Raw genomic sequence first — 18816 nt, 5'->3', positions numbered from 1 at the left:
TGGGCAGACTCCGGTTCAATACATGTGGTAAGGTGACACAAAGCTTTGCTAGTTTTCAAACTGAAAGCACTTAAGCACTACGATTTATATTTTAGCAAGGAAACAGATAATTAACCCTATGCCACCTGATTCTGCAAAACATGTTTAACTGATAACATCACGGCTGCTCTAAAAGCTGCCAAGTTATCATCACAACAATCCACACTTTGCCGTTCAACGCGAATATATCAACAGAATGCAACTGTCGAAATCCGGTAAAATGAACTTCAACCTAGATCTAGGACAGTTCGCGGCAACGCTTTGCGGCAGCAACAACAGCACTGATCAGCGTTCCACGGAACGCACCCTTCTCGAGCTCCTGAACCCCAGCTATAGTAGTCCCTGCTGGAGAAGTGACCTGATCCTTCAGTTGACCTGGATGTTTTCCTGTCTCGCTCACCATCGTTGCAGCACCAAGAACCTACATAGCAGATAATAGCCAAAAACAGTAAATGAGAAAGTGCGATGATAAACAGAAATCACTATAAAACAGAAGACAACGGTAGAGTAAACTGAATATGTAAAGCATAAAGGAACTCAGTTTACTGAAGCAAAATACAAAAGTCTATCAGGAGACAAGTGACTTAAAAGCATATGGAAAGAGCGGATCACAGCCAATCTTAATGTAATGAGCACTAACTGTTTGAGATGCAAGACCAAGTGCAAGGTCCCGAGGAAGCCCAGCAGCGACTCCACCATCAGCCATGGCCTCTATTGCTAAGAAAATATAGGCCGGACCGCTACCACTGTGTTGAAAAGAAGGAAGTTCAGCTTCATTCTCGAACTGATCACATGTATGCATAATCAGCTACATACCTCAGGCCAGTTACAGCATCAAAATATTTCTCTTCAGCTGTCCAAACCTTTCCAATTGCGCTGAATAAACTTCTTACACGATTCTCATCTTTCTGAGTAGCCATCTCTCCCAAACACATCACTGAGGAGCAGCAAAGACATCAGAGACTGTTGCATCTTGTTACCTTCCCTGATAATTTCATTTACGAGCACTAAAAAAGGATAATTCAAAGTTTCCACAGTGGAAGCATCCTGAAGCCAAATTTGCTACGACCGTAACTATTAAGCATACAAAGCAGCCACTTCATGATAGATGCTGCCTAGCAATTTTCATTCCTTCAAGAAGCATACTACAATTCACTTATAGTTGATAGGTTAAAATGTATAAAGCTAACTATACTGGAAAACGTGGCTGGTGGGTTGTCAGGAAATGCTACCTGATGCAGCTTGTCCAACAGCTGAAGGTGTGTTGGGCATTACTCTAATAATTCTCCGTTGACCAGACCAATCCTGAAATGAAAAGGGAGGGAGGAAGGGTCTCAGGATATAGTATTCCAGCATAGCATACAACATGTTGACCTGGAGAAAACAATACTATAATAGTACTTGGGTAGCAGAGCTTACAAACTGATAGGGATAAGCTGTTGCTTGTAGACTGTAGTGTTAGTAGCAATAGTCATGCTGAGAATTGGACATACTGAACGATGAAGTAATAATTACTAGTTAATTGAAAGTTAAAATGAGCATTATCCTACAAGTTCAATGGGGTCTATTAAGAAATTATTTTGAACACAATATATCCAATATAGACATACAAATTAATTTCCATGTACTGCAAATCATAGATCTGTATGACAGTTTTTAATCGGAAAGTTGCGATGATGAAATACCCCCATCGAATAAAAAAAATCCAACTCCAGAAAAAAGAAGCAGAATACATCTATGGATTTAAAATGGTAGGAAACAGAGCCTTGTGAATGAAATTCAGGTAGGAACTAACATGATAGTGTGATTCATCCAAAACACAACTCTAGGGGCTTTGTGTACTGAACTACCCTGGTAAACTGGAATACAGATATATGAAAAAAAAATGCATTCCCATTGGGCATTTTAAGTTCAGGCACTTTTAGTTGTACAACCAAGTTGACTGAGATGAGAAAATTGTCTTCTAAAAGCATGCTGACCTGCAAATCTTTCATCTTGACGCCAGCAGCAATAGACACCAGAAGCTTTTCATCTGACAGCAGGGGCTTCAGTTCAAGTAGAACCTGCTTTACTGCAATTTGATGTGCGCATAACATCAAAACAATGAATACATAAACTAAAACAAATATCGAGAACAAGTAGGACACGGCAACGAATGGTTCATGGAACACGGGATATGATAAGATTGCACAATTAACTCCTTTGGACCCCGAAAAACAACATGTCCAACAAAAAGGACTGGATGCCACTTACCGATCTGAGGCTTCACGGAGATGACAATCACATCACTGTCGTCGACAACCTAACACGGGGTTAAAATTCGCGTAAGAGTTGGGTGTATTTACCGTGATGGGTTAGGGAGTATACACAATCAAGAGGACTCGAGCAAAGGGGTGAAGACGACGACGTGAAACCTGGGCATTGGTGTCGAGCAGGCACGCCCCGATGGAGGCGAAGGCCGTGCCGCGCTCGGGGCGGCGGTGGGGCGCGGTGCAGATGGCGGAGGCCGGGAGGACGCCCGACGCCGCGACGCCGCGGGCGATGCTCTCGGCCAGGTTGCCCGCGCCGATGAAACCCACGCGGAACGCGTCTCCGTTCACGGCCGCGGGAGGTGGCACGGGCTGGAGAGGCGGCGCCGCCATTGCGAGGGAGACGGAGTGGGGGACGGAGCGCAGCGGGTTTGGGGGCTTGTGCAAGTGGCAGGGGCCGACGAGAGATTTCTGACGATCCAGCGGGGGCTTTATGGTAAAAATGGGAGCGGATTTCGTCGCCTTGCGGCTGCAAATCTGGCTCGCCGGCTGCCACTCGCCGGATTCATAGGACATCCGGTACGCCACCACGATGCTCAACTCCAGATAGCATCTGACATGTGTTCGGCGCATCAAATCTTCGGTGTCTCTATTGTGCTGGGGCATACGGGGAGATGGACACACCGTCCAGTCATGATCACGGCGACTCACAAGCATCTCGCTGTTGAACGAGTTTGCTGCACAAATGCTAATCTGTTGGTATACTCTATCTGCAACCACTATCATCACTTTACACTTTACAGACGAAAGAGGAGCACCATGTCGCTAACTACACAACCTACATCTTCTATTCTTCTTCGTTCAAGAGAAAATCATTGGATCTACAAGAAAAACAACGCTACCTTTTTTGCGCAATCTGCTACAAACAACATACAATGAAGCTAAAATCTGGTGCAGTCCTGAAGGAAAGTTTCTGGTGAAGTAGTGAGATGCGCCACTTGGAACCTGTTCACATGAACTCCATTTGGTTCAAAAGAGATCGTCCCTGCTGACTACAATCTTTCTTCAACAGCATAGTCAGATGCCATTGCCCGGCACAACGGCAGCCTGCACATTTCTGGTTACCCATGCCATTTCCCACCACCACCAGTCACTGCATCAACATCTCAGCGCTTAAAAATAGCTAGACTGTGTTTGCAGCAGCTCCAGGTGAGCCAGTATCCTGCCGATCATTGGTTTCAGGGAAGGATCTCCTTTCTGAGCCAGATCAATGAGCAAGGCCTGCGCAATTTCGCCGTACCGCTCCCTGTGCAATTCAAGCCGAAAAATCCTCTCCAACATCCATATCGCCTTATCCTGGGAACTCAAGTCGCCTGCTTCGGCAACTCTCAGAAGAGCATGGATACCTGATGCCTTTTCTATCGCCCTGCTCCCGTTTTCCCAAATCTCATCCTGCATAAGGGTTGCCAGTGCTTCCAGCACTGCTACGTCTGCTTCACGCTCTTCACCTTCTAGTATTCGTAGCAGAGGTTTGACGGCACCGGCTTTTACTAAGCAGAAAGTGCCTTTGACAGTGCATTGGCAGCTGTGAACAATACAGTAGGATTCAGCTGATGGAGGAACACAAAGCCACCTTGGTGATTTTGACTTACGCAATGCCATTGTACTCTGAGACAATTGAGCCAAGGATGTTGCTGCTTTAGACTTGGCGTCTACCGATCCTTCTGTAAGCAACTTGATAAGGCAAGGAACCACCCCGCATCCAACTGCTAAGCTCTGTAGTTTCTTATCCCAGGTAACTGTGAACCGAATAGATACACCAGCAATACCCTCAAGTAAACGCATCCTTTGAGGTGTCACAGAAGCTGTGATGTTCGCTTCAAACAAGGAGATCAGAATAGGAAGCAAGTTCGCTCGTGTTAGAATCTCAGTTATCTTCTTGTCCGTCACTGGGAGGTTGCTTAGGATACCAACAGCTGCAGCCTTCTCGTCTCGAGAAGTAGGTGAAGAGATGATCTTTACCAAAATATCTAGATGGGTCTCCCTGAACTGTTCAGCCAATTCTTGCGAAGAATCTTTTGACAGATGGAACATTAAATCCAAAGCAGCAATTTTGATCTCCACATTCTTTTCTGTTAGGAAAGGCAGAAGCAGTTGCACCCCACCATTTTGTCTAATTTTACTTCTGGCTCTTTTAGCATTCTTGTGCCCAGAAATACTAATCAGGGCCCTTAGAAGATGAAGTTGAATTACTGGACTCGACAAATTAAGAAGTGAGAGCATCTGAGGAGCTACATCTTTATAAAGCAGAATACGTTCAGATTGTGCAATAGCTGCTAGTATAGCTGAGGCTGGTTCTCTGAGGGTCATGAGCGCCGATGTCACAGAGAAAAGGAGCTGGAGCAGTGGTCCTGTTATTCCAGAATTTATCAAAAGTTCTGCATTCTGTAGAGAACTAGAGAGATTGCGTATGGCACCTAAGGCTGAGTGCTTGGCTTCAAGATTTCCATATTTAAACGTTTGCACAAGGGGTTCGATAACTCCATCTTCACCGAGGGAAGATTTCATATGCTCAGATAGGAACATCTTTGAAATAGCAGTAGCCATTAGGACCTTGTTCATGTCAGAACCTGCAAAGTAAATAGGAGAATGAAGTAGTTGATCATATGGTTAGATAGAGTGAAGAAAATTTTGTCTGACATGGTATTCCAATTTATAAGGTCAAATTGCTCTGAGAGTGTGTGCTAAAGTATTGTAATCTGGAGGAGAATAGGTGGAACGGACCGACCGAACCAAAATTCTTGGTAGATAAATTTGACAAAGCAAGTAACAGTTAGCATGTAGTCTTGTGGTCATTGTTCTTACAAGAGCCCAAATTTGGAGTTTTGTGCACCATTTGGAGTGCTTTGTATGAAATGGAATATTGCGAATGCCTAATTCTAGATGCGTGTTCTTAGAAACATATGCTGAAAAAGGTCAGGTTAAAGTATAGTACAAGAGCTAATACCTTCTTTTAGGTAATGTATCAATGGTCGAAAATAACCAGCCTCCGCCATCAACAGCACATTTTGTGGGTTGGACGACAAGATGTGCAGCAACTTCTCTGCATCATCATTGGTGCCTGATTCATGTGCGTTCCTCAATGTGACTAACATTACGATGCACCCTTTGATCCTGCCGATCCTCTGCCGAACTTGTGGGATGTATGACAGATCCAATAGCACTGCAATTGCTTCCCCTCTCTCATCAGCATCTCTTGACAAGGAACGTACAATGCTCGAAAGCGCCTCGATGCTAGCCAACCTCTCCTGCAGAGCCATGGAGAGAATTACTGAGTGTGATTGTGACAAGAGCGATCGTCAAGCAGATGTAACTCGTTTGATTAATCATAATGCTTGCTCGCATGCCCTGCTTACAGAGTCCAAAGTGAAACATAATGCAGCTCAGCCATGATCCACCGTACCAAGCGAAGTGCCACCATACTAGCAGCGCACCGGGAGCATAGCATCGAACAGAAAGCGTGCGCAAGCATATACGGTTAAGAAGGAAGAGCACAATCAAAACCGGGTGTCAGTCTCGGTCTCACCTTGCTCTCGCCGCCAACGCATCCCGCGAGCCGGCGCAGCGCGGCCATTACGCTGACCCTGGCCTCGGCGCTGCCCGCGGCGGCGAGCCGCGCGAGCAGCGCGGGCACGAGGAGCCCGTCGTCGTCGTCGTCCTCCCCGAGCCTGCCCTCCTCGGCGAGCGCGGCCACCTCCCGCGCGACGCCGGCGAGCTCGGCGTCGTCGCCGTTCTTGACGCGGACCAGGAGGTCCTCGACGTCCACCGCCGTACTCGGCATCGCAGCGCCGCAGCCGCCGGTCCGCCGGCAGCGCGCCGAGGAGAAGAAAACGAAGCAGCAGCAGAACAAGAGCGGCCGGCAGTGCCAGCGACCGCTGTACGCAGGTAAGAGGTAACAGGTGGTAGCTTTGTGGTGGAGCCGGCGAAGAGGTCAAGCCGTCCATGGGGAAGGGGAGGGGCGGGGAGGAGACGACTTGGCCGCGGCCGCGGATAGGGTGGCTGCGTCTCTCCGGGTCGGGGTCGCTCTCCGCCTCCGGTTTGCGGGACACGCACACGCCACACGCGGGGGCCAGTCAGAACTGAGGCCGTGCTAGTTTCAGTTAGCGAAATCCCAGTCAGCGAATCAGGCAAGAATCCCTCCAATGATTCCAATCCTTTTTGTTTCCTTTATTAATTTTTAAATTTCGTAGGTGTCTGGAAGGAACTAGCCCAGCCCGTCGCTGTCGTCAGTAAGATGCTAGGGCGGATTTGGCGATGCGCGGCCACAGCAGCGTACGCGTTTGACCCGTTCTCGGAGAAAATGAAGGGCACACCGCACACGACCAGGTCAGACATCGGTGCTGACTGGAAAGGCCAAAGCAAGAAGAAGATAGATTTGCCTACCATACCAGGCCATTAATCTCATCAACAAAGGGCTCCTTGTCTTGTTTCGTGGCCGAGCAGAAAGCGGCTGCGGCCCAATTCCATACAGCCCAATTTCTAAGAACAAACGGCCCATGAGGCTCCCAAGCATAGGAAGGTTCACGAAACCACGCGCACGAGCACGACAGCGAAGGGAGGTTTTCAACTTTCAAGTAGGGGCTGGAAGGTTCACGACTGTAAAAATGACCAGACCACGGCACCTTCGTTCAAATCCAAGCAACAGAACAATACAAGGATGCACACGCACAGCACGTCTCATCAGTTATTAGCAATCTCCCTACGCCAACATTTTTACAACCATGGTAATTAAACATGAAACCACGCAGCTAGCTGGAATTATATGTACTGTAGACCAACACAACGCGACGCCTCCCCTTGTTTTCCGAAAGATGCATCATGCTCCGTACCAACGAACCATGGAGATAGATGATAAGGTGGCTAGTCGCAGCACATCTCGCAGATCCAGCAGCAGCACAGCGCCGCGATGCTGAAATCAGATTTCTTTAATCAGAGAATGAAATTGATTGCTCCAAAAGCAAAGATTTTTCAGTCAGTAAAAGTAGGTTATCACCATCCTTCGATGAAGCCTTTCTCTCCGCGCGAGGTCGTCTTCCCCCGGCGCCCCTTCTTCCCTCCCTGCTGCTCCGCACCCGCCGCGGTCGTCGGGTAGCCTGGCCGTCCACGCAAGCCATGAACGGGTTCAGTCAGAATCCAGGCAGAGGCAGCAAGAAACTGAAGCGTTTTTTGTGCTGTGCTGCTGGTCATAGAGATCTATCTATTCAGAAACCTGACCTGGTGGAGGCGGTGGCGCCTGGCTGTTGCCGTTGTTCTCCATTCTTCCTCGCTTCTAGAGCACGATGATGCAGATTCTAACTGACGATGGATATGGGTAGGTGGCTTGTCTTGTTGGTTGGGATCTCAAGACCCCGGCAGGGTTTATATAGATTGCGAAGCTAGCTGCAAGCCGCCAGGTGCAGGGCAGTAGTGTGTTGCTGGTGCCTTCCTTGCTTGCCGCCCTGGTCTTCTTACAGATAAGACCTGCGACGGATCCTCAACACATGGAAAGCAGAGGGTGGCAAAAGGTGCCGCGGCCTTTCTAGCGCGCACTCACAGATTGACAACTCGTCAATTCCCTGTATGATGAATGACATGACCCATACAGCTTTGACGAATTGACAAAACTAATGTATTCATCTCTTCGTGTACGTAATCAGAAAGAAGAAGAGTGGAAGGCTGCACATACATTTGCGCGGCATCGAATCAAAGTTTGTTGAACAGAGCAGAGGGACACGAGCGGGTGCACAGAAAGGGCTGCCATCGGCGGTGCGTTTGGTCGGCGGCCAGAGCACGGAGGATTGGAGGAAGCAAAGCTCCAAGTGGAACGTCGGAAAGCTTCCCTTTTTTTCTCAAAGTTTGACGTGTATGAGATGTTCAGATCACGGGGAATCTGGTTCCCTCCAGAACGAAGAGCAAATTAAAAGATCAGATGCAAAGCGGCAGCCTTTCCTCTCCTCCGCTTGAAGTTTTCCTACGATTCCCAGCAGCAGGAATTCCTGTGCATCCACCCAGACACTGGATTCTTCTTTGTTCCGGGCACGCCGCTGTTTTGGCTTTCAGCGTCTGGTTAGTACGTCGCTAGCTGCGTGTCCATCCGTCGTACAATTGCGACTGGAAACGGTTGCTGTTCGTCATCGATCACTGCATCGGATTAAGCAAACAAACCAGGCAGAGTGTGAAGCGAACTTATGCTGGGTGTCTGACTGCGTTACAAAATTTGCACATTTTTTGACTAGTGGCTAGCTAGCTTTGTGGATACCGACTTCAACTTTCATTTTCAAATTAACATTCGGTTCGCTTTTCTATCCATTCACCGTTAATTGCTATGCAAAAAGACCATTTTACCCTTCCCAGACGTGGGCCCCACCGCTTCTTCGTTTCTCCTTTCCTCGTGTTCCCTTCAGTTCTGACTCGTCCGGCCTGCTACATGGGGGATGGGCCGCCCCTGCCGTCCCGGCCGTGCCGCCGCCGCTCGGCTGCCCCGCCGGGCCCCTGCGCCGCGGGAGATGGCTGGGCCTCGGCCGTCCCGCCCGCGTTGCGCCAACGTCCTAGGCTTGCTCCGCGGGAAACGGCCCACCCCAACCGTCCCGGCCATACCGCCGCCGTCGGGCCCCTGCATCGTGGGAGATGGCCTGCCCCGGCCGTCCTGCCCACGCCAACGCCGCGGGCACCGCCCTAGCCATCCAGTTCGCGCCGCCACCGCTTGGCCAACGGGGTCGGGGCCAAGCTCATGCCCGACGGCATCGTGCGGGCTTCACGGCCCTACGGGCTCGTGGCCCTAGCGGCTCGGCGGCGCGGCAGCCAGGCGAGCTCGCGGTCCGTCGGTGGGGTGGGGTGGGGCGGCAACTGGGCTCGTGGCCCCATCGGGCGGGCACGCAGCCCCTGCAGGCGCTGGATCCCTGCGGCGCGGCAGCCATCGGGCCGGCAGCGGCGCGGCAACGCGCTCGGGCATGGGAGAGTCGGAGGAGAGGAACAGAGAGAGGAAGGAAAAAAAGGAAGAAGCCGTGGGGCCCATGTCTAGGAAGGCAAAATGGTCTTTTCGCATGGCATTTAACGGTGAATGGATGGAAAATGGAACGTAGTGTCAGTTTGGAAATGAAAGTTGAAGTCCGTGTCAAACAGGGAACAAAAATTTTTAGAGCTAATAAAGGAATGGCTTATTTTTTCAGTGTCAAATATGAAATTTTCTCGAGGATTTATGTGGGTCTAGCTGCATTTGATCCTTAGCTTCCCAATTAAACCAAGTCAAAAGTTTTGATTAACCGTAGCATTTGTGATCGATCTGAGCACGCATCATTGGATTTGAGAATTTTGACATAGTTTGATGAAACTTCGGCACAATCGCAGAACTTATTCGAATTCGACCGAAATAGAACAAACTATAACTGGCCAGCGATAAGGGCAATGCTACCGGACCTATAATGTTTGAAATTGGCAATCCAAGTGCCGTGCTAGTTCGGCCACCACTTGATTGCCATTTTGGTCCTATGATGGTTATAAGAGTAAGAAGGTGGAGAAAGAATAAAGTTTCGAATCATAGGTAGTGCAACATGATATATGCAAAAGAAAGCACAAGTCTCAAAAGGTAAATCTAGCGAAAAATTCCCTGTATCTAAAAAAAGATTGAGGCCATTTTCACATCCAAATTTTCGACTACCGGTACATGCAGGTGTGGTTGCCTCTTGTAATTTCTCAAGCGAAGCTTTCTGTTGCACTAGATGTTGACGCAGACACAACCGGACCTGCTAAATCACATATTTTTTTCTTCATCATCCGCAGAGAGGAGAGAGAAAGCTTTGTCTGTCATTCATGCTTATGCAGCAGGTCAGCAGGTGAGATAAAAAGAGATGGCTCCTGATGAAATAAATAAAATTGGTGAGCGAGCGAATGGTAGTAGAAGAAGATAACAGTGATTTACGATACGTGGGCCTTCTTGGTATATAAGGAAAGGAAAAGATACGTGGGCCTCTGAGCCCGGTGATCTACGGCCCATTTCGTATATCCGTTTAGGTGGATCGATCGTTTGCCGAGTCTCCTGGATGTCGTTGTTGTGCTCGGTGTAGTAAATGTCAAAATATTATGGGAGATGCTCTTCCTGGTTTCCTATAATGTGTGTTTCCACCCTATTTTCTATATTTTTTTTGGGTTTCTACTAATATATACTTCACTTCAAACTAAGCGATCCTATGTGTTAATCCTCAAACGGAACGAGATAGCAAAAGAGGGATGAATAAACTCCACAAAAAAGGCGTTAGGAGAATTCAACAGGAATATCAATTTAGTAGACTTTAATCCTCATTGACAACGACGACAAAAACTAACCAATGGCTCTCATTTAAATTATCCAACTATAGCGTTAGAGGCAAAAACAAACTATATATACCTAACACCCCAATAGTTGTTTCTCAATTACCCACCTCTACTGTTAAAAGTTTAACTCCAAGTACCTCCCCACTTGCTTATATATAAATTACCAATTATGAAAACAAACCCACGCCTTCATGTCTACTTTTAAATTATAACGCTACCATAAATAACTTGAAGTAACATTTTTCTTGTAGCATTTTGATTAGCAACACCCCCACCCCTCCTCAATCACTAGTGTATTCTAGATACCAAACTAAAATATAAAATACTTTTGTCAAAAACTAATCTGATTCAATAGGGGAACATAGTAATGAAATGTGGGCAAATACGCACGTCAATAATATATAAACCTGAATAATAGATATTTCATGAAGCTCTATTTATTATCCCTATGTTTTCTAATCATATTGCTAGCCTATGTGGGCTGATGGACTAATATGGTAGACAACATACGTGAAAGAATTTCCAACATAGATGTTAACATGATATATCTATAACACTAAATGATATTATTTCTGCCATACGATCATATAACACACTAGAAAGTAATAAATACTTCATAATCACACACTTATGGGATACATCCACAACACATGTTAACATTATATATTGAGTTGATGAAATGCCTTGCCTTGGGCGATACTAGTTTAATTTATAGGAAATGCATGATTTTGACATAAAAATTTAGTGAATAGTATAATTCCCGAAGGTAGAAGAAAAATAAATTATAACCTCAAATAATGAACTAGCAAACATATGCCAGTGATATATATCAATCCGCCATTTTTTTTTGTACTAGCTAGTCACATGTGTTTGTTTCGTTTCAGGATAACATTTTGATATTTGCTTTGAACCGCATCCACCACAATTAAGATGATCATATCATACAGTAGTATCTTCAGATAAGCATATATTAAAAAAATGTTCAAGTCAGTTGTGCAATTCACATACAAGTTGAGCTTAGAAAATTGCTATATGACCTCACAAGTCACCAGATGCGGACGTCAAACCTACAATATCTATAACAAAGAAACAAAATAGCCTGTTCTCAAATGCAGACAGATCACACAATGAGCCAATAGAAAGTCCAAAATAAGGAAAAGCACAAAACAAGTTTAAGTTAAGAAAGGTAATAAACCAAGATAATCCTTTTCTCGCAGATTCTCCATCACACTATCTTAGTTGATGTTGATAGCCCCCCTTGTGCTATCTTATTCTTATATCTAGCAGCAAGCTGCTACGATACAAATTAGGATAGTGTTACTATGAATTGATCTGATTTTATTTTGTGAACCTATGCACATGCTATGGGCTTATTTATTCACGCATTAGTACACACAAAACACCCATACCATAACAAAGCACAGATCTTAACTGATCAATAGGCAGGGAATGCTATATGATAATATATATAGATGTGCAGCATCATACAACGTACCAGTATTCACACCTAACATCTCTTGGTCTAAATAAATTGTTAATTTCTGGAGGATGCAGGAGGGAGTCAAACACACATGCAAAACTTACCTGGCTCGCCACAGAACCAAGTAACAGTAACAACCGGGGGTGGGGGATCAGCTGCAGAGCTTTTGCATTGTGAAGACAAACCAGTAACACAAATGGAAAGTAAAGGTGTGGGAGCCAAAGTAAAAGAGAGGAGGCCATACAGGAACAACAAGCCCGGGAAGCTCTGATCTGTTTGGAATTAACAGTGTACTCATGTGGAGAGAGGTAGAGAGAGAGAGAGAGAGAGAGAGAGAGAGAGAGAGAGCCTGTGTGGGGAGAGAAAGCTAGGGAGGTGTACATGTAGCTAGAATGCAGCACGGATGCATGGTGTGTGCGTCGTGTAGTCACCCTCAGTGTTGCACTCATGCAACATGCAAGACAAGGGATCCGTTTGTCCACAGCTGTGCAAACCCTACTATTTTCCTGGCAGCGTGTGAGCCCAGGCACTATTTGGCCATAAAGATAGATAGGCCATGTCTCATGGAAAGCTAGGAGCAGCAGCGTTGCACTAGCTAGCCACCAGAGAGAGAAACAGCAGCAAGCAGGGGTCGGCCGGAGAGCTGAGAGATAAATATATAGTCTGATGAGTCTCTATAATCAATACATGCAATAGTCATGCACTGTTGATCAAGGAGAGATGGCGCAAAAGAGGGGACACACAGCACCTCTGCTCATCACTTCTCTCTCCCCGGCCTGTGCAGCTAGCTAGCTGAGATAATTTTATTCAGCCATCGAAAAATAAGCTTAATACAAGAAGGCTTAAAAGTTGTCATTGGCCAAGATAGTCTCTCTCTCTCACGTACACACCTAATACTTGGTATACTGGATACAGAAGACACTGCGTGTGAAACCATATGCTGGAACCTCCATGAACGGAGGAAAATAAGCAAGGCCAAGATGAACAAAAGATACATAGAAGAAGGAAAAAAGAATGGCAAGAAAAATGGAAGTCCCCAGTAGCAAACTGGTTATTGCAAGTGGTAACATGCAAGGAAGCAGACCAGAATTGCAATAAGAACAAACGGGGAGGGGCTGTGAGGTTAAAGCATTGACCGGCATCGATCGCTTCCATCATTCACAGCTCAAGTTAGATTCTCGTTGTCTCCCTCTTCATATCCCCCACATGCTTGTGCTTGTGTGTGTGTGTACCCCCGGCCCCGGCTCTGTAGCCCATCGCGCGCGCCAAATACTCAAAAAAAATATTTCACCCGCAAATAACTCCAAAAGACAACACACTACAAACAGTTGAAAGCAGCAATGCTTGTCATGAAAAGCTTCCTTTACTTTACATGCATGTTCACTCATTTACAGGAAACAGACACACACACACCCCAAAAGTTCTTTACATCTACATTAATGCGGTTAAATATAGTACACAGTAAAGATTATTGTCACTATCTTTTTATATTAGCAAAAATGTTGCAATTTTTAAGGGAGGAATACTAGTTATATATGTGCATGGCTCTTAGAAAAAAAGAAAATAATTTATAAATTGGTCTGGAGTCAAACACACATGAAGATTGAATGGCTCAGTCAATCTTGTGCGACTTCTAAAGGATTGAATTGAAGGTATATGGTTGATGAGACAGATTAAGATACTGTAAGGCCAAGTTATAGCTTTCTTGTATATGCATTACCAAGGCACATGACCCACCAACAAACAAAAACCGTTTTACCTCTTGACACCTCTTAAATTTCCAAAACAACACCCCTCACCAATAGAACTACAAGACACCAAAAGATTAACCCACCAACATACTCTTGTACATGATGCATCATTTAATTTGCATGCACGGTCCCTCTCTAATCTCTACCAAGAGTCAGAGGATGATAGGGCAAAAGGATTGTCTCACCATTCTCATCATCTCCTGTAATGTGGATATGAATAACATGTAATTAATTAGTTCGATCTAAGCTTACAAGGAGATAGTAGAGCAGCCGCTAGCTCCGGCTTGTCAATGGTAGCCATGCGGGGAGAACAAAGAAGACGGGCCTCCTTGCCCTCTGCTCCCGCCGTCATCGCCGTCGCTCATCTTGCCGAACTGCGCGTCCATCCCTAGGTTCAGATACACCATCCTGTTGTCCAAGCTCAGATTCACCATGCTCGAGTTGGTGCCACTCGCATTGTACACGGGGCCGGCGCCCCCGGAAGGCTCGCTGTACATCGGCGCGGCATTGACCGCCGCGGCCGCAGTGTGCGCGTCCTCCCGGGACATGACCATGGCCGCCGACTGCACGAGCTCGAGGCACAGCCGGAGCTTGTTGGGCTCGATGTGCGCGAGCCCCGGCACGGCGCCCTTGAACAGGAAATCGGAGGTGAGCGTGCGGAGGATGTCGAGTGGCGTCACGCCCTCCACGGTGCGCACGTTAGGGTCGGCGTGGTGGTCGAGCAGCACGGCAACCATGTCGGGGCACACCATCTCGGCCGCGACGTGCAGCGGCGTCTTCCCGGCCGGCCCGGCCGGGTGGTTGACGTCGGCGGCGCCGAGCTCCAGCAGCGCCTTGACGACCTCCCGGCTGCAGTTCTCCACGGCGTAGTGCAGTGCCAGCGCCTCGTCGAGGTTGAGCCCCTCGCCCATGACCATGAGCTTGACGAGCTCGACGTCGGACGAGTCGAGGGCGCGGCGCATGCGGCGGATCTTGTGGTGGTCGTCGAGCTCCCCGGCGGACGAGGCCTCGATGCCCGCCGGGTGGTGCGGGTGGTGGTGCGCCAGGAACGGCGAGCGGCGGGACATCGAGGACTTGAGGCGGAGCTCGTCGATCTTGGCGACGACGTCGATTGGCAGGTGCTTGGCTAGCACCTCCGGCGGGAGGCCGGACTTCGCGACGAGGTGGGAGCAGGTGGTCCAGAGCTGGTGCAGGTCCTGCTTCCGCGACGCCATGAGCACCTTCATCACGTCCTCGATCGACGCCTTCTCCACCATCCCCGCCAGCTGCTTCTGCAAGTGCAACAACCAAAATTTTCAGTGTGACCTTGCTGGCTTTCACTGTGACTAGTAGTAAGTAGCGCATTGCAAAAGCACAAAGGCATGGAGCACAGCATGCGGTGGATGGAATATAAAGGGGAGAGAGAGCTGGGGCTGGCTCTGGCTGAGAGAATCGGATAAGCATAGTGGATTGGCCCTGTGCATAAAATATAGAGAAGGGGTGCAACAGTATGGGAGCATCATGGTGCTGATTGGGGAGCAAAGTTTTGGGGGAAACCAGAGGAATTAAACAAGCATCACTAGGCATTCGAGACCCAGCATGACGAAACCCTAGACCAAAATTGCAAATCAGTGGGGAAAAGAGGGACCTTTCCTTTCCTGACAGGAATGCTAATTGCACAGTTTGCATGACGGAAAGCCATCACTGTCGATCTGTGCTGCTCGCTTAGCATTTTAGCAACAGTGCGTGACCATAAAAGAGAGAGAAAGATGGAGAGGTAAGTGCGGCAGCAAGCAATGGCATTAGTCGGAGAGAAATGCTCCTAAAGAAGAACATGGTGGGAGAGGGCGATGCGGCAACAGTGGCGGAAAGGAAAAGAGAAATTTCCGTGTAACGAACCCTAAGGGCGAAAGGAGAAAGCAAGCGAGCAGGCCGGGAGGACGAAAGGATGCGAGCGCTGCAGCAGCAGGCCGACGGACGGACAGAAAGATGGATGGACAAAGAGAGAAAGAAAGCAAGAAGCGCAGGTACGCACGCGTGCGCAGGCTGGCGGCGACGGCGACGATGACCACTGCCTGCAGCTGCTGCTGCTGCTGCGGCTACTCATCCTTCACTTCATTTAAAAAGGGCGGAGCGGAAGCAGGGGTACAGAGATCAAATCAATGCTGCAGAATGCTCGCCAATCCCAACATAACCAACCCCAACTCCCATCTTGATCCCCGCAATCCTCAATTTCCCAGCAAGCAGTGCCGAAAAAGAAAAGGCAAGAAGAATTTTTTTCTTTCTTTTTTCCACATCTCTTTCAAGAGCAACAGAAACAATGAAGAAGAAACCAAGAAGGCGTCAGCAAGTGGGTGATGATTCGTTAGATGAGCGAGGCAGTTAAGACAATTACCTGGGTCAGGAGGGCGAGCTCCTCGACGCCGAAGGAGCGGGCGGCGGCGAGGGTGTCGAGCGCGAGGTCGACGGCGGCGGCGCAGTGGGTGTGCCAGCACCCGCGCTCGCCGCAGCCCGGCCGGGGCTCCCCCTTCTGCGGCACCAGGGACACCTGCCCGCTGTACAGGAACTGGAGCAGCAGCAGGAACACCTCGTAGCTGACCGAGTTCACGGGTATCACGGCGCCCGGCGCTGCCGCCTCCGCTGCGGCCGCGGAGGCGCCGGCGCCGCGCGGGGAGGACGCCGAGGCGCCGGAAGGGGAGCGCGGGCTGAGGTGGTCCAGCAGCAGCGCGCCGGGCCCGGCCGCGGCGGCCTGGTCGGCGGCGGCGGCGCCGCAGAAGAACTTGCGGAAGAAGAGGCTGCGCGCGGCGAGGATGCAGCGGTGCGCGTGCACGAGGCGGCCCTCGACGTTGAACGTGACGTCGCTGAAGGCCTGCCCGTTGATGAGCAGGTTGAGGTAGTCCATGGACAGCGACTTGAGGGTGTCCTCCATGGCCGGCCGCCGCCCCTCTATCTGCTCGATCTCCTGCTCCGTCCCCTAGCCTTCAATCGCTGCTAGCTAGCTAGGGTGGTGGAGCTGGCGAATTAGACGGCGGATCGGAGGGGAGAGAGGGAGGCCAGCACGGACGGAGCACAGCTTGGTTTGCTGCGGTCTCGCTCGCTCCTCAGCTTGCTTGGACTGAGCCGCCCACACAGGCTGAGAGAGTCAGGGGGAGGGGTAGTGGAAGCGGTTGCTGCTGCTGCTTTCTTGGCTGGGCTCCTGCTGCAGCAGCTCGAACTCGCGCTGCATCTCCCGATCTCTTTTGATCTTCTCTTCTGCGTGTGACCACTTCTCTTCTTCTCCTCTCTTCACCACCTGTTTCTCTCTCTCTCTCTCTCCCCCCTCTCTCTCTTCCCTGGCCTCTTTCTCCGTCTCGAGTTATTGTCCCCTCCTTTTTCTCCCTCTAGAGCTAGAGGTGGACTGGGCTACTGTTACTGTTTATGCTCGAGATTTTTTTGGAGGCTGTCTCGCAGGGAGGGGTTTGCGGTGTATGCATCGAGGAAGGAGGGCAATGTAGGTGGCTGTCCTGCCCGCCTGGGGGCATAAATAATTGCTACTAGTATGGTGCGTTTAAAAATGCATGCCGTCAGGAGAGAGAAAAGAGAGGAGGGGGGGGGGGGGGGGGGAGATATTAGCCGTGCCCTACTACATGCGCAAACAGAGTCTACAATTCAGGGGCCCGGAAATTAATAATTCAGTAGCGTGTGACGAAAATTAAGAGAGTTGCTTACTTTGACAGTTTTTTGACCGGTGAAAGTCACAAATCTTAATGCAGCATAATACCAGGGACAATCATCCTTGCTTGGCTCAAGCTACGACACATGCATGTATCTTGTGTGCCGCCAGCTATTATATTGCAAAAACTGGGAAAGCCGGCGTGAACAAGCTATTGCTAGCTAGCGGGTGATACATCACAATGATTCCTAACTATCCAAATCTAATTTTGTTTGCTTCCGTTGAATTGATAAACAGGTAGTACATGATATAGTATTAGAGTCTATGTAGCATGTCAAATTACTAGGGAAAAATTAAAAGTATGGCCTGGGCAGAAGAGTGACGCCCTGCCAATAAAATGATTTGGTGATAATTGCGTCCAACCTAGCAGCTTCCCAAAAAAGAATGCCCGCCTGCAAGCTTTCAAGTGGCGTATCGGCCCAGGCATGCCCGTAACTTTACCTCCCGTGCAACATGACAAGGAAGACAGCATCTATCTATCTATTCAGAATTTCAGATAGGCTCGTGTGTATGCGTGTATGATCGATGCAGCGACGGATATAGTTGTGTATATACACATACGCTGCTAGCTGCTATCAGTGATCATTCTTTCTGTGTTGACTAACTGGACAAGATTCCTCACCATGTGTTTGTTAATAGCCCGGCCAAACGATGATCCCAAGCATTATTAGGTGATGATTAGGGAGATCATAAAGTATTAGGAAGAGATCTTTGTTAATTACCTTTTTGGTCTATAATAACGATTCATCAGTTGCAAAGGCTACATACATGTTATTGACTTTTAGTTCTATCATTTCCTTTCCTTTCTTTTTCTCCCCTTCTTCATTCTTTCAATAAGATTGGATGAGATATGAAAAGGTACAGATAACGGCGTGACGTCTGAGTATATTCTATGATCGCTACAATTAATATAGTTCCAGCAGATTGCTCTTTAGAGATAAAGAATATGGGGAGAGATAACTGACAACACTCCCATCAATAGCAAGTGTCAAGCATCGCATATAGTTACCGATTGAAACAATCGAAAGCGTGGGGTCGCTAGCTACCGCAACAACATTAAGTTGTAATTAGTCGATCGAGCTGTCCTAATCCATCCATGATACGATTCACAATAATATTGGCATTTCTCTACTTGTTTTTTAATCAGTGGGTTTAATATTTGAGTTAGAAAAAAGTAGGGGCTCCTCGGCCGACTTCTTCGAAATAAAAAATTAAGTTAAAAAGTCAAGAAATCAAGTCCGATGTATGTAGTGGCGT

General features: G+C 48.2%; 3 protein-coding genes and 1 long non-coding RNA gene across 4 annotated transcripts; all 4 read right to left on the bottom strand.

Annotated features, from left to right (window-relative positions):
- Positions 1-105: 105 nt before the first annotated feature.
- LOC112892163 (pyrroline-5-carboxylate reductase) lies at positions 106-3106 on the bottom strand. The gene is made up of 7 exons (XM_025959268.1): positions 2454-3106; positions 2293-2341; positions 2019-2110; positions 1272-1344; positions 856-976; positions 680-785; positions 106-460 (listed from the first exon to the last, which is right to left on the bottom strand). Exons 1-7 carry the CDS (start codon positions 3072-3074, stop codon positions 278-280), a joined length of 1245 nt encoding a protein of 414 aa, XP_025815053.1. The 5' UTR covers positions 3075-3106; the 3' UTR covers positions 106-277.
- LOC112892162 (U-box domain-containing protein 43-like) lies at positions 3027-6426 on the bottom strand. The gene is made up of 3 exons (XM_025959267.1): positions 5875-6426; positions 5296-5596; positions 3027-4918 (listed from the first exon to the last, which is right to left on the bottom strand). The coding sequence occupies exons 1-3, from the start codon at positions 6127-6129 to the stop codon at positions 3462-3464; spliced, it is 2013 nt and encodes a 670-aa protein (XP_025815052.1). The 5' UTR covers positions 6130-6426; the 3' UTR covers positions 3027-3461.
- A 1177-nt stretch (positions 6427-7603) lies between these two features.
- Positions 7604-9435, bottom strand: LOC112894012. Its single transcript, XR_003228933.1, has 3 exons — positions 8673-9435; positions 8014-8468; positions 7604-7903 (listed from the first exon to the last, which is right to left on the bottom strand). It is a non-coding gene; the product is annotated as an uncharacterized LOC112894012 (long non-coding RNA).
- Positions 9436-13859: 4424 nt separating this feature from the next.
- Positions 13860-17256, bottom strand: LOC112894265 (BTB/POZ domain and ankyrin repeat-containing protein NPR5). The gene is made up of 2 exons (XM_025961914.1): positions 16243-17256; positions 13860-15139 (listed from the first exon to the last, which is right to left on the bottom strand). Exons 1-2 carry the CDS (start codon positions 16774-16776, stop codon positions 14156-14158), a joined length of 1518 nt encoding a protein of 505 aa, XP_025817699.1. The 5' UTR covers positions 16777-17256; the 3' UTR covers positions 13860-14155.
- Positions 17257-18816: the final 1560 nt, after the last annotated feature.

Source organism: Panicum hallii, chromosome 5 (assembly GCF_002211085.1).
Source record: "Panicum hallii strain FIL2 chromosome 5, PHallii_v3.1, whole genome shotgun sequence".
Classification (NCBI taxonomy): domain Eukaryota; kingdom Viridiplantae; phylum Streptophyta; class Magnoliopsida; order Poales; family Poaceae; genus Panicum; species Panicum hallii.
Note: the sequence above shows the minus strand (reverse complement) of the source record. Positions and strands in the feature narration are given on the sequence as shown.

Excerpts from the sequence above, each read along its gene's own strand:
- LOC112894265 (XM_025961914.1), bottom strand. The coding sequence starts at position 16,776 with ATGGAGGACACCCTCAAGTCGCTGTCCATGGACTACCTCAACCTGCTC. Across the intron at positions 15,140-16,242 it reads AGCTCGCCCTCCTGACCCAG|AAGCAGCTGGCGGGGATGGT; the intron begins GTAATTGTCTTA and ends TTGCACTTGCAG.
- LOC112892163 (XM_025959268.1), bottom strand. The coding sequence starts at position 3,074 with ATGATAGTGGTTGCAGATAGAGTATACCAACAGATTAGCATTTGTGCA. Across the intron at positions 1,345-2,018 it reads TCAAGATGAAAGATTTGCAG|GATTGGTCTGGTCAACGGAG; the intron begins GTCAGCATGCTT and ends TTTTCATTTCAG. Across the intron at positions 461-679 it reads TTGGTCTTGCATCTCAAACA|GTTCTTGGTGCTGCAACGAT; the intron begins GTTAGTGCTCAT and ends TCTGCTATGTAG.
- LOC112892162 (XM_025959267.1), bottom strand. The coding sequence starts at position 6,129 with ATGCCGAGTACGGCGGTGGACGTCGAGGACCTCCTGGTCCGCGTCAAG. Across the intron at positions 5,597-5,874 it reads GCGTTGGCGGCGAGAGCAAG|GAGAGGTTGGCTAGCATCGA; the intron begins GTGAGACCGAGA and ends ATGGCTCTGCAG. Across the intron at positions 4,919-5,295 it reads GATACATTACCTAAAAGAAG|GTTCTGACATGAACAAGGTC; the intron begins GTATTAGCTCTT and ends TTTACTTTGCAG.